This window comes from Engystomops pustulosus, chromosome 2 (genome assembly GCF_040894005.1).
Source record: "Engystomops pustulosus chromosome 2, aEngPut4.maternal, whole genome shotgun sequence".
NCBI classification, from domain to species: domain Eukaryota; kingdom Metazoa; phylum Chordata; class Amphibia; order Anura; family Leptodactylidae; genus Engystomops; species Engystomops pustulosus.
The window spans coordinates 105561544-105577158 of record NC_092412.1 but is presented as its reverse complement, the minus strand read 5'-3'; the positions used below and the strand labels follow the sequence as shown (position 1 = coordinate 105577158).

Sequence of the window (15615 nt, the reverse complement as noted above, 5' to 3'; positions counted from 1 at the left end):
GGAGGGTTAAACTAACCTGGTGTCTGAGTGAGCTGCAACCCTGTAACTTAAAGCCAAAGCTGCTGCATTACCTCTTGCAGTCCGGCAACCTCCTCCCCCTCATGGACATAAGGTAAAAATTTTGATCCTGGATAGTTTCTCAGCTTGTTAAACTTGGATTTACTGAATCTGTTAAAGATGCCTGGGTTGGTCATCCTAACATAAGTTCCTTGTGAGAACTAGTCACCCGCGGGACTGCCCCATCAGAACCAAGTAATCTCTGGAAAACTTAATTGCCAGAGTGGTAATTCATGGTGCCATTTTGGCAATGAGGTATCTGATTGCATTGGAGTCAGTTTCTAAAATCAGATCAGACAAGGGGATGAGTGGAAGACTGTATTCAATACATAAGAAGGGGTATTTTAGTACTGGTGATGCCCTTTGGATTGTGTAATGCACCATCAAAGAATCACATTTTGCCCACCTGAATCATTTTGCATGGATCCACTCAAGGTCAAGGCTATTGACAACTGGAATGCCCCATCAGCCCTAAAGTTTGCAAGTTTATTAAAAAATGTTCTTTTGTGGCAAAGCCATTGATAGATCTTACTAGAAACAGCGCTGCTTCAACCATTGGTCTCCAGAAGTTGAACTAGCATTTGCGCATCTCAAGAAGTCTTATGTTAGCATGCCAGTGTAGCTACAAACTGATTAGAATTATCTCTTTGTAGTGGAGGTTGAAGAGTTTGAAGTAAAAGTGGGAGCCATTTTGTCTCAGGGGTGGAGTCTATTACTAATCTAAATTCTGTGGCTTTCTTCTCAAGGAAGTTCTCTTCTTTTGAATGCAATTATGACGTGGGCAATCAAGAGCTTTTTGCCATGAAATGGGTGTTCACGGAGAGAATTCTTTGAGGGAGCGAAAAACAGAGTTACTATTATCACTGATCAGATAGGCTTTACTCATTTTAATTTTGTTGTCACATACCATCCTGGCACTAAAAAAATTATAACAGATACCCTTTCACATAGTTGTTGGACTAGCAGTACCAAAAAGTTGTCATTGATCGTGATCTCGCCACGTCTATTTCTACTTCCCAGTATCTAGCACTTACAAATACTCCTGTGGCTAAATTGTTTGTGTCTCCCAACCTTCACCTATGATTGCTGGAAGAAATTCATTGTTCTGTTTTAACGGGTCATCCTGGTATTGCTGGCACTAAATATCTGGTGGCAAGATCATATTGGTGGCCCTTGTGGTCACGTGATGTTCAGGAGTTTTTGGAAGCATGTGAATTATGTGCCAGAACTAAGATGAAATGAAGAGTACAGGCACCTTCAACAGCCTCATCTTCCTAAGAAGCCCTGGGTCCACATTTTATGTATTTTATTACAGTTTTGCCAGTCTCCCATGGACAAACTGTTATTTGGGTGCTTTGTGATTCAGTCTCTAAAATGTGCCATCTGGCACCCATCAAGAAACTGCCTAGTGCTTAACAGTTTATTAGTCAAATCCTGCATCATCTACATGGCATTCCTGAAAACATAGGAGCACATTTACTAATCTGCTTGCACCAGTATTCTGGGGGGATTCTTGCAAAATTCTTGCAATGTATTTAAGAAGTGCCCGAGCCACATGTGTCGCATGTGAACCTTTTGTGTTGTGGCTACAACCTTTTCTCAGTGTTTGGTAAAGTTCACACTTGATCAAGCTTGCATGTATTCTCTCTTATCTTCTGACTCATTGGCTTGCCTTCCTGGTTAACATTTTGTCTGTAAATTTGGTACTTTGTTGTACTCTTGAATTGGCTCTGGTAAATTTCTTTCATTTGTTTGTCTTGTCTGTAGTTATCAATGAGAATTAAGCATGGACTGTTGTCTAGTTACTGCCCACCATGTGGGGTGGTTTCAAATAAGTAGGAAGGGAATGTCTGGTGGGTTCTTTTTCAGGGTTGACAATCTATGTCTGCCTTTCTTTTCCCCTCCTGCCCCTAACATAGTGGTTGTTGTTTTTAGAATGCAGCTTTGGATTACATCTATTTGGTATATTAGGGAACACCCTTTTTGGTTTGTACTGTGGGAGGACCTGGGACTTTTGGAAACTGCGGGACCACTGTGACTATTGGCAACTGTGGGGGCCACTGTGACTATTTGCTTCTGTGGGGGGCACAGTGACATGGCTAATGTGGGGGGCATGCTTTTTTACTACAGTGGGGAGCTCTGTGACTTTTGGCTACAGCAGGGACACTGACTTTTTTCTACACTGTGGCTACTGAGGGGTACAGTACCTGTATTAGCTATTGTGTAGGCACTGTGAATATATTTTATTAAGAAGGCTAAATCTATAGCTAAATCTACAGAGAAAAGTTGTGGATTGAAGAAGCTGACATGGCCAGGTAGAAAAAAATTAAAGAGACCCCTCCAACCAAAGAAATCATCAGTTAGTATATATTCAATTAATGCTGGTATTACCCTGGACCACACTTTTCTGCAGCAGCATATCCAAATCCATGGAATAAAATATAAAGGCTATTTGTGAAGAATTGACAAGGCTTTATGAAAAAAAAAGAGAAGTGTCTGCATCAGGGTTTGCTCATCTAAATGTAAGTGTCCATGGTTTAAATTGAGCTATTCTAAGTGGTAGATTTACTTTGAAAACTCTAGATTATTGGGGAGGCCATAATCTCTTTAACCCCTTCCCGACATTTGACGTAATAGTACTGCATCGCGGGAGGTGCGTTCCCGCAAAATGCAGTACTATTACGTCAAGCTTCTGGCGCCGGCTCCTGAACGGAGCCGGCGCCAGAAGCTGCGGGTGTCGGCTATATATTATAGCTGACATCCGCCTCTAACACCCGCGATCGGAGATTTCTCCGATCGCGGGTGTTAACCCCTAACACGCCGCGGTCGCGCTGACCGCGGCGTGTTAGAGGCATTTAAATGTCTACATTACCTGAATCGGACCCCCCCGCGGCGCGTACCGGGGGGGTCCGCTGCTCAGATCGCAGCCCCGGGACTGCCGGTGCCCGGGGCTGCAAGATCTTGATCCGGAAGCCGGGTCCGTGCCTTCTGGCAGGACCCGGCTGTAAGGCACTGGGCATGCGCAGCATGCTCAGTGTCTTACATTACACAGTGCAATACATCTGTATTGCACTGTGTAATCTGTAAAAAAGCTTGAACAAGTGATCAGAAGATCACTTGTTCAAGCTTAGATGTCAGTTACTGTAAAAAAAGTAAAAATAAATAAATAAAGGTTTTTTACAATAAAAATAAATAATAAAAGAAAGTGAAAGTCCCCCCAAACACCACATTTCCCTTTACACAAGTAATAAAGTATAAAAAACACTAAATCACGAAAAAACCCCACTTATTTGGTATCGCTGCGTCCGTAACAATCTGTACAATAAATCCTAATCATAATTGGACCCGCTCGGTGAACGTGGTAAAAAAAAAACCCCAAAAACTTGCCAAAAATTAAAACTTTTTATCAAATTGCTTTACAAAAAATGTTCTAAAAAGTGATCCGAAAAAGTTACAAGCACCAAAATGATACCAATAAAAAGAGCAACTTGTTACGCAAAAAATAAGCTCACAACCAGCTCCGTAAACCAAAAAATACTATAATTATGCCGCTATAAAAATGGCAATACTAAAACAAATGCAATTTTTTCTATTCTAGTTTTCCTTCAATAAAATTGGAAAAATAAAAATAAAACTATATAAATGAGGTATCACCGTAATCGTAGTGATCCGTAGAATAAAGATAATATATTATTGTTATGCTACAGTGAACACCCCCCCCCCAAAAAATGCTAAAAATCCAAAACAAGAATTGATGATTTTATTTTCCTCCACACGTAAAAAGTTAATAAAATTGCTTCAATAAGCTAAAAACCCACTAAAATTAAGTTTTTTTTACAGTGCATCTCGTCTCGCAAAAAATAAGCCCTTTTTTGTCTAAATTGCTTAAAAAATAAATAAAGATTGTATAGCCTATTCCCAACGAGCGTTGTTATAGAACGGTGCGGCGAGTAGTGACTTTACAACACCGGTCAGGGTAAGACGGCGGCTGTTCACTGATTGGGGTAAGACGGCGGCTGTTCCTGACAGCCATCCATCCTGCCCCATGGACCAGAAGGGTTACGTTCCCCCCACACAACCCCAGTTTATTATCGCTGCTATTGGCTCATCAATTCAGACGAGCCAATAGCAGCGAATTTACTTATGATGTCAGTAATACCGGTCACCATGTCTGTAGACACGATGGTCGGGGCAGGGTGGCGGCTGTTCCTGAAAGCCACCAATTGTGCCTTGCGGTCCAGAGGGGTTTTGTTGCCCTCCTCTGTCCATGTTTTGCCGCTATTGGCTGGTCGATTTGGTCCAGCCAAAAGCAGCAATATTCGTCACAATGGGCATCGCTAGGGTGAATAAGAGCAACACTTGGCGATAATTTCCCTACTAAAACGAAGAAAAGCGCTGGCCGTGCACATTGTTCAGATGATGCTGTACAACTCTTACGTGCTGTTCCAATGTGCATGTCCTGCCGTATCATTTCTCCGTTTTCAAGAGAAAGATATTAGGAAACTAATATTGGGACAAGAAGGACGGGCCCCAGTACCTCTGGTTTAGATGTTCCTGTGTTTTGCCAGGACAGCATTTTCCCGGTGAATTCTGCTGCTTCTAATGATAGGACTCAATAAAGAGTCTGTTCCAAAAGAGGAGTTAGGATGGACACTACATACTACTAAGAGACCTGCGACAACTCCAGAGTGACAAAAGTTTAGTTGGTCCCCTGGTATATTCTACCTCCTTATACACTAGACATTCACAATTCACGCCCAACCTATTGTGAATTAATTTCGGTAAAATGAATAATTGTAACAACTGTTATGTCCCGTTGCTCCCTATACCCCTCCATTATTTCATAAGGGGCACCACATAACGGGCACTGAACTTTCCAGAAATAATTGAAATTTCCATCTTGGACTCCATCGCACATCGTATTTGGAAACCACCTGTATGTTCAAAATGCTCATTTCACCACGTCTATTACACTACACCACATATTACACCTTGCTATATTCCCCAAGGGGTGTACATTCAACAATTAGGGTCACTTTTCGGGTTTTCCTCTGTTTTGGTACCACTACGGCTCTCCAAATGTATCCTGACACATGTGAAGGATTTCTTGCAAATTTGGCCACTAAAAGACAAACATTCCTCTTTTCCTCTACTGTGCGCCCATAATACATTTTATATGCACATGTGGGGTACTTCTACACTCGGGAGAAATAGTTTTACACCTTTTTGGGGTTATTTAATATATTATCCCTTGTGGCTTACAAAAATTAGAGGTAAAGTGACATTTATAGGAAAATTTTCACCTTTTTAATGATTAGGCCTAATTGGATCATTCACCTGTAGGGGCAAATACATATATTACACATTGCAAAATTCTCTAAGGGGTGTGCATTCAAAGATTAAGGTCACTTTTCGGATTCTTATCCGTTTTATACCACTAGGGTTCTCCAAATGCATGTCAAACATTTCTGTCAAATCTGGCTTCTAAAAGTCAAACATTCCCCTTTCCTTTTACTGTGCGCCCATACAACATTTTATATACACATGTGGGGTACTTCTACACTTGAGAGAAATAGGTTTAGACATTTTGAGGGGTTATTACATTTTTTTATCCCTTGTGGCTATATAAAATTAGGAGTAAAATGACCTTTATAGGAAAATGTTCACCTTTTATCTATTTAAGTCCTAATTAAATCAAACACCTTTACGGACAAATACACATATTACACCTTGCTAAATTCTCTAAGGGGTGTGCTTTCCAAAATGGTGATACTTGTTGGGGTTCCGCTCTGTTTTGGTACCACTACAGCTCTCTAAATGCATCCTGACACATGTAAAGGATGTCTGTCAAATTTGGCTTCTAAAAGGCCAATGCCCCTCTTTCCCTTCTGAGCTTCACTGCGTACCCATACAACATTTTATTTGCATGTGTGGGGCAATTTTATACTCGGGAGAAATGCTAGTACACATTTTTTGGGGTTGTTTCATCTTTAATGCCTTATGGGATACAAAAATTAGCCGTAAAAGTGACTTTTTTGGGAAAATGTTCACTTTTTTCCTTTTAGGGACCTAATTGAAGCAAACACCTGTAGGGGAAAATACACATATCACACCTTGCTGAATTCTCCAAAGGGTGCACTTTCCAAAATGGTGACACTTGTTGGGGTTCCCCTCTGTTTTGGTACCACTGGGGCTCTCCAAATGCATCCTGACACACATAAAGGATGATTGTCAAATCTGGCTTCTAAAAGGCCGAAGCCCCTCTTTCCCTTCTGAGCCCTACTGTGCACCCATACAACACTTTATATGCAAAAGTGGTGCAGTTCTGTGCTTAGGAGAAATAGTTTTACACATTTATGGGGTTGTTTTATCTTTTATCCCTTGTGGCTTACAAAAATTTGGGGTAAAAGTGACTTTTTTGAGAAAATGTTCACCTTTTTTCACTTTTGGGGCCTAATTGAATCAAACACCTGTTGGGGAAAATACACAAATTACACGCTGCTAAACTCTCCAAGGGGTGTACTTTCCAAAATGGTGTCTCATGTTGGGGCTTTTCTCTGTTTTGGTACCATTATGGCTCTCCAAATGCATCCTGACACATGAAAACTTTTTCAGCCATATTTGCCCTGCAAAAACGAAACAACGCTCTTTCCCTTCCAGGTGCCCCCCTGTGCCCGTACAGCAGTGTACAGTGACAAAATGGGTATTGGCATACTCAGGAGGAATTGACCTAAACATTGTAAAATGCATTTTCCTTTTTAACCCATTGTGAAGGTGCAAATTTTAGTGTTCAATGAATCTATAGTAAGATAAAATTACATTTCTCTAATTTCACTTTCATTTATCTTTCACCCTCATGAAACGCTCAAAGGGTTAACAAAATTCCCAAAGGTTGTTTTGAATATTTTGAGGGGTGTAGTTTCTAAAATGGTGTAATTTGTGGGGGTTTTCTGTCATGTAGGCCTTATAAAGTCACTTCTAACTAAATTGACCCTCCAAAAGTAGGTTTTGATGATTTTTGTGAAAATCTGAAAAATTGCACCTAAAGTTATAAGCCTCCTAACATCCTAAAAAAAGGAAAAGATGTTTGAAAAATGATGCCAAGTTAAAGCAGACATATGGAAAATGTTAGTTATCAAGTTATTTTAGTGATATGACCCACTTTCCAAAAAGTAGAAAATTTTGAATTTGGAAAACATTGTTTTTCTCAAAATTTTTGCCAAATTTCCATTTATTTCATAAATAAATACTAAATATATTGCTTAAATTTCTCAACCAGCATGAAGTACAACGTGTCACGAAAAAACAATCTCAAAATCAACTGGATATGTTAAAGCGTTCCAAAGTTATAACCACTTAAATAGACACATGTCAGATTTTAAAAAATGGGCCGTGTCAGGAAGGTGAAAAGTGGCTTCAGCGTTAAGGGGTTAAAACCCATGATAGTCTTCAACTTACACTACTACACTATAATAGCAAACATAACATGGGAAACGTATGTGTGGGGAAAAGGGGGGGGGGGCACAAATCATGCCAATCACCGGGCCCAAAATTCCTAGTGTCGGCCCTGTATACTGTGACAGCTTCCGGCCTCTACATGGAGCATCAAACCAATGGTACCAAGTCACATGATTATGAAGGGCTAAACAACTGATCCATGCATGGGACTGTTGTTGACACACTACCATCAGATATTGATGGTCTATCCTATGTATAAACTATTTGTGATAATTCTTGAGGTTGATGTGCTGAAAGCAGAAAAAAGTGACAAAGTCCACATTGTGATGGCTCAATGACTAGGTCAGAAAATCTCTATATGGCAGGTGTCTATAAGGATAATATAGGTAGTATAATCCCAGTGTATGGTAGTATGACACTGCTATTAAAAATCCAACTTACTCAAATGAGGTCTGTGAAATATCTCTGTTCATTCCAAACCTAGTCATCTCAATGGCTTGCTTGATTTCAAGCTTTCGGTGGAGGTCCAGAATTTTTGATTTAGGCTGATTTTCACGAACAAGTACTTTTCTTAGAAACTTATGGTCAACTTTTTTAAATCTGAAATGCAAATATGTCAATGAAATCTTATATAACCAAATTTATATGAATTCATTTATGTTTCTTCAATAGTTTATCGGCTTACATACATAAATATGTGTATATGCCTGAAATTTTTAAAAACATTTGCAGTTGGGTGAACTAATGTTTTTTTATTGTATGATGAAAACTGCCAAATGGATATTATTGTTAAAATTTCTAAAATACTTACTTCTCCCTCATTTGATAGTGTCCCCAGTGGCCACATATATCAGTTATTCCTGTTTTCAGATGATCCATTAGCTGATAAGAAAAGTTGTAGAAATAATTGCCTGAATATTGAGTTAAGGGGGGTCCAAATTAGAATACAGAATAGTACAGGACCGAATGTATATTTTCATTACACTCACATGTGGCACATTTTAACATTATGGTGAAATAATAATAGGGCATAGAAAAATAGCATTCTTAGAATTAAAATACATGGGGCATATAACTGGTGGAATTTAATAAACATTTGGAGTATTTTGCCTCTCAGTCCCCATTAAGGACCTTTTTTGGCCGATAGCAACCATGGTTTCCACCACTAAAAAGAACTGCAATCAGTAAGATGGAGGAGTGAAACCTGCCTCCTGTGACATCATCACAAGCATGTGCTGCTGACCAATGAGACCATAGCTTGTGTATCTTAGACACACCCACACAGGTGAGTGTGGAGCTTGTAGCTAAGGGTGCAATCACATGTTGCATTTTGGTTCCATTTTTATTGCATTTTGAAACGCATTACAACAGCTGAGAAGAGTTAATTTGCCTTATTACATTACTATTAACATTTGTGCTGACAAATTGATATGTTAACGCATGTACAAAATGCAAGTGTCAATGTGTGGTTAACGCATATGTTAACATCACATTTACATTGCATTTTGTAAACTCAAATGTTAACAGGAATTTAATTAGGCAAATCACCTCTCCTCAGCTGTTGTAATGCGTTTCAAAACGCAATGAAAATGCAACCAAAATACAACATGTGACCGCTCCTTATGAGGCTCATTAATTTACATACGGGAAAACATGAGGTTTTATTCAATGACAAGAAAAGTTTCAGTATTATAACTTTTGTAACTAGAGAAGAGTGAACGCTGATACAAGTAATAGGGGGCACAGACACACAAACACATTAGATTAAATAGATTGTTACTAAAACCAAATAACACCACAAAAAAAGGAAAAAATAACACTTTATTAGATCAATTAAAACAAATGCATTTAAAAAGACACAGAATATACCCAGGAAAATTCCACCAATGGTGAAATAACTAAATATATATATTAATAGTCCAGGGATTGGGCTGCACTCCAACAATTAAAGTGACAACAGGATGTCTTCTTCCTAATGTGATCAACCAGCTGACAAACATTTATAGGCCAATATCCTCCCCCATTGGTTGAAGATTGGGGTGTGTAATCGAAGTTATAACACGTCAAAATACATATTGTGATATCAAAATCATAGTGAATTACATATATTAAATGTCTCATTGTGTAAGTATCTTAAAATTTCACAAACAGTGTACAATTAAGTGAATACATAAGTAAAGGGCACCTCCTATCGGACTAAGGACCACCCTCCACCTCTGAGAATCCTTCATAAAAATGCATTTGGATTATTGATTGAGGACCTCTGCCACTGGCCGTCTGGACTTTGCATCCCTTATCTGGAGTGCTGCTCCAGCTCTTCTGATATATACATAAATATACATGATAAATAGATCACTTTTACCCTGTATAAAGGTATAGAAGGTCTAGTCCTCAGAAAAATTCAAGGTATTTTCTTAAAAACAAGTATTGCACATTACCCAGAGGAATAACAGAGGACAATGGACACATACACATGTATTTAGACACACTTACCCTTGACAAAGCAAGGCAAAACACATGTCAGGTGGTGTCCACCCTTTGTGTGTATATACCTGTGTATGTGTCCCTTGTCCTCTGTTATTCCTCTGGGTAATGTGCAATTCTTGTATTTAACAAAATCCCTTGACTTGTTCTGAGGACTATACCTCCTATACCTCTATACAGGTCTAAGGTGATCTTTTTATCATGTATATTTAGTTATTTGACCATTGGAGGACCTTTTCTGTGTATGATGTCTTGATTTGTTTAAATCTATTTATCCATGTATATATATACATATATACATATCACTGCTGTCAGGAACCAGGGGTAGTGGACCCACTGGACCACCGCGGATGATGATGTAAGCCGACACCTGGGAGCAGAGTCTAACTGGTTCCCGGTTTACACCAGAGCCCACCGCAAAGTGGGTTTGACTTGCTGCAGTGTGGTACCATCAGGTCGCTCCCCAGGCGTTACTTTGTCCACGGTGGTGGCCAATGCGTAGTACAAAGTCATAAGGCAAAACCGTGGTGGGGGACAGGTAGCAGAGTATCAGAGTCAGGGACGTGGAAGTAGGTCAGGACAGGCAGCACAGGAGCGAAGTCAGGAACGGAATAAAAGTCACAACGGGAATTCAGGATAAATGCACAGGGCAAGGAACAATCTTTATCTCAGGCATAGAAGCCCAAAAGATCCCGGCAGGGGACACAGGAAGGAGCAGGATTTTTTTTAGGGCAGGTGGCCAATTATCAGCACGCTGGCCCTTTAGCCTGGAGTAGAGTGCTGGAGTACTGAGCCATGAGGTAAACAGTTGAGAGCAGGGAGAGAGGGTGTCTCACATGTATAGTCTTTCTCTGTATACAGCTCAGTGAGTACGGGAAGCGTCATCTGAGGTGTCATTGATAACTGGTGGAAGTCTACAGAATATAAGAGGAAGGAGCAAGATTCAGGTAACCAATCCAATTGCAAAGGGGCTTAAAATTGCATGTTCTATAACATATCAAAAGTTTTTAAAATGACGGTTGCTCTTTAACCTCTTCCCGATGCACGCCACAATAGCATGGCGCGTCAGGTGCAGGTGCATGAAGAGGGGTCACAGGCTGAGCCCTCTCCATAGCCGGTAAGTCTTTGCTGCATATTGCAAAGCTGCCGGCGGCTTCATCTTGGTGAAGATCATCGCTCCCTGTGACGTCATTAAGAATCGGCAATCGTCACTATAACAGCCTCGGTTCTTCCATTCCTCATTACAATGTGTTATTTGCACATTAGGCATTGACCCGTCTGAAAATGCCTGATCAAAATATAATAACGTTTTTTCACTGCATTTAACCCCCTTGACGGCAAATAGAGCCCAAAGTCAAAAATGGCACTTTTTTGCCATTTTGAAAAATTTTAAAAATTCTATAAAAAGTGATCAAAAGGTTGTACAGTCCTAAAGATGGTATCATTGAAAACATCATCAAAAGTCACAAAAAATGACACCATCCACAGCTCTGTACTGGAGTTTTTCATTTCTGTACATGTATGAAAACATTATAAAACTTATGCAAATGAGTTATCCCCATGATCGTACTGACCCAAATAATAAAATAGACATGTTATTTGGGGTGCACAGTGAAAGCCGTAAAATCCAAGCACACAAAAAAACGGTGCAAATGCATTTTTTCACCATTTTCACTGCCTTCAGAATTTTTTTTCTGCTTCCGAGTACACGCCCTAATGTGAGCAACCAAGCTTACAAACATTTATAGGCCAATACCCTCCCCCATTGGTTGGAGATTGGGGTTTGTAATCAAAGTTATAACCCGTCAAAATACATATCGTGATATCAGAATCATAGTGAATTACATATATTAAATGTCTCATTTTGTAATAATCTTATAATTTCACAAACAGTGTACAATTAGGTGAAAGAATAAAGTAGACATGTCAATAGGGGTGCACAGTGAAAGCTGTAAAATCCAAGCCCACAAAAAACTGGTGCAAATGTGTTTTTTCCCCATTTTCACTGAATTTGGTATTTTTTTCCCTCTTCCGAGTACACGGCATGGTATATTAAGTACAATCACTATAAAGTGCAACTTGTTACACAGAAAGCAAGCCCTCACAGAGCTCTTTACATGTAAAAATAAAAAAGTTTGATTTTTGATGGTGGGGAGTAAAAAATGGAAATGAAAAAACAAAAAAGGGCCAGGTGTTTAAGGGGTTAAGAGGACATAAATTACAAAAGCTACCCTACGTTCCATTCAAATTTCACATAAAATATATTATATCCATTCTTCAAAGCTTTAGAATTTGAAAAAGAATCAAAATAAAGCAGCTGATCAGAAAAGAAGCAAAATACAAAGGAGCCTGCATATTCACATCTGAGTTCCCTGACCTGACAAATCAATGTAGTCTGTAGTCTTATATGTTGTCACACATGTAAATATTAAATATATCACATCAGTGTGTCATATTCTTACTCGTGTATGAATCTCATGGTTAATTGTTTCTTTTCGGGAGGTTCTTTTCACATTAAGCCATCTAACCAATGGTCCAATTGTAATTCCCTGTAATAAAAATTACACATTAAATATTGCAGGTTTTCTGTATGATATATATAATGCAAATGTATTATATTTGACTCTTACCATGATAAACACTGTGAAGTATATTACCACAATGGTAGATGTGATAAACATTTTCTTTTTTGGAAATAATAAAACAGGTAGCAAAAACACCAGCGAAAAGCTGCTGGCACCGCGTAAACCACTATAGGCAATGATGAACTGGTCCTTCATAGTGAATGGGTATGTACGGAAACGGTTTATGATGGAAAACAAAAGGAAAACACCTACAATAGATAGAAGATTGGTAAAAAGATATTTCTGTGCAAGAGTCACAAACCCTCCTCTTTGATGAGCGCTGAAAACCTATCACCTAGATGTATTACCTCTGTGTATTAAGCACCATTAGGATTCTGTTACCAATAGTATAAGATTCACTACTGTGGTTAGAAATGAACCTTGGTTTAAAATGAACCAAAATGCATTTTGGTGCTTCTAGTTTACAAATTTAGATTTTTTAATGTGTGATAAGTTGGACACCTGAAGGTGGAACTTCAACCTAACAGCTTTTAAGATAGTAACAGCCCTGATAACATACAAGTCACATAAACAGGGAGGTGATGAACAACCTCCTATTCTGAACACAACCAACTGAGTTCATCTACAAATACAAATGTAGAAATCAACATAAAACAACAGAACCTGCACAAAAACACTAAAGTACGGTATTAGAAAGTTAAACATTACTTTAGAATCGTTATTAGAAAATGTATCATAAAATATTTTTTTTCCTGCTCATGTATGACAAAACTAAACAGTATTATATATAATAGTCAATGAGAAATGTCTTACTTAATGCTCTCCAAATGAGACAAAAGAGTAATGTGAAGACGACAAAAGGCCAATTCCATTCATGATTTTTTCCAATTGTAGAGACACCCATGAAGATAAATATTAGAGTTTCGCTCACGCTGCTCAACATCTTCATGAAGTATTTTATGGTAATACTTGAATTCTTTGAGATGTTTTTTTCAATATACTTTTTCATGGTCATTGCACAGGCTGTCATACTGTTGAGCATAAAAAAAAGATCATAAAATGTTCTTTTAGGTGAAAACTGATGACAAAGGTATTTAAGAATTGCCTGTACCACATCTGTGTCGCACGTGACCCTTTTGTGGCGCAGCTGTACTACGTATCATGCAACACAAATTAGGGGCGTTCGAGTGCTCAGCTGGACCGTGCGCCAGATTTATCATGCAAAGTCCGACAGAATTGTGTTGCACGCCCCATGTTAAAGGTACACAAGAAAAAAGTTGCTGCACTCTGTCAGGGCAATGCAGGAAGATCCAAATTCGTGAAGAATGTGCGGCAGAAATCATGATCTGGCGCCCCTGTGCACTATCCACAGGCAAACTGCATTTAGTGCAGTTGGCTCTACTCTTAGTAAATGTGCCCCATTGATTTTCAACTGTATCTATTCTGGAAAATCTACTAAATATAGAGTCTCACTGTTATTCACAGAGTTATGAAATGTTCCTATAGAAGAATGTTCTATTAATAGAAACTATTTCTAAGAGGAAACCTGCCTATGGTAAAGGGGTGGCAAATATTAGGAATATGAAAACATGTAACATATATAAACATATGAAACATGCTGTAATTAATATTATGATAAAAAGCAGTTTGCCAAGAAGTAATATCACAGTATAATACTCACGACAGGATTCCAGAGAGGTAAAATGCTTCTGCTGAGAGATAGGAGAGGTAGCTGAACATGAAAACAAGAAGAGGCTCAATAGAAGTGATGTTCCTGGTGAAACGTGTGATTAAAGCTGATAGGAATCCAAAAATGATCCCAAAAAACACTCCTCCAATGCCAACCATAAAAAATCGCCCTATACCAGCAAGAACATCTACTGCTTCAATTTCCTCATAAGTGTGCATTTGAGTAAATGATATAAAAATGTTGTAAAGCACCTGAGGGAAAAGGTATACATTAGTAGTCTATAAATTTGGAGTCCTTTTATAAACATATACATTTATCAAGGTTATAAGAGTATTTTAATGGTGTCAAATATTACACTCTAAATTAATTGCTCTGATTATAACTTTTATGATGTGGGAACATTTTTTCTCATGGATGTCTAGCTGCAGATCAAATATATATACAGTATAAAACATACTTGTGTTATACATTTTTTATGCACAGAGAGGCAAGTTTATTGACAAAAGTATGAAAGAACCTGAAAAATTAGGCAACTTTCCCTTGGCCACTTTAGTCTTCAAATAAACCGTTGGCATTTACACATGATTTACATTTCAAGATTTATTTTTCATGCAATCAAATCAATTGCTTGCCACCTACAAATCACCCTACACAGTTCTAGAATTAAGCTACTTCTTATTGATCAGTTAACCCACACTTTAAATTGTATCGGCAATCATGGGCTGGTAATACAGATTAAAGTTATGGCAAAACATAGAGCACTAACCATAGAAATGCTCCCCCAACATAGTTTTGATTTGGGCCCCTAGTAATTCCACACCACCCCTTGTGGATGCTATTTAGGGATAAGGTCATATAGGTTTTACTTTAAGTAATGACTATTCACCATGTGATGCGAGTTCCAACTGACTGTATTGTCCGAAAATGCTTTAGAAGCACTTGTATTGTTTAAAGGAGTATTTACTCAAAGACAAAATTAGCTGTCTAGCAGTGTGAAGAGGAAACTAGCTCTACAAACAAGATAAGTGTCTTCATCTAAGGAGGGAGGGCATAGTAGAGCTGAGTGTTTAGCAATCTTATATCCATATCATGACTCTGAGCTGCCTCGCTTTCTATCTATGTGTCAGATATTAGTAGAAACTTCAGAAGCTAAATGAAAGTGTAGCTAAACCCTGTACCACAATAATCTAAGCACATTGTCAGCACACAGCATCTTGTGTATGACCATATCACAGAGGAATCAGGGAATGTCTGCTCAGCTACTGCCCACCCATAGAGCTGAACCATGTAATGCAGTGATAGGAACAGCTGAGTAAATCTGCAAAGTAAGGGATTAAACAT

General features: G+C 38.7%; 1 protein-coding gene across 1 annotated transcript in view; it reads right to left on the bottom strand.

Annotated features, from left to right (window-relative positions):
• SLC9A4 (solute carrier family 9 member A4) overlaps positions 1-15615 on the bottom strand; it is a 48290-nt gene that overhangs the window by 12043 nt on the left and 20632 nt on the right. Inside the window, exons 3-8 of the mRNA XM_072135881.1 lie at positions 14266-14525; positions 13398-13615; positions 12630-12832; positions 12462-12548; positions 8327-8397; positions 7957-8115 (exon numbers count right to left, since the gene is read on the bottom strand). Of these exons, the coding sequence (XP_071991982.1) occupies positions 7957-8115; positions 8327-8397; positions 12462-12548; positions 12630-12832; positions 13398-13615; positions 14266-14525 (998 nt within the window). The remainder of the gene's footprint in view (positions 1-7956; positions 8116-8326; positions 8398-12461; positions 12549-12629; positions 12833-13397; positions 13616-14265; positions 14526-15615) is intronic.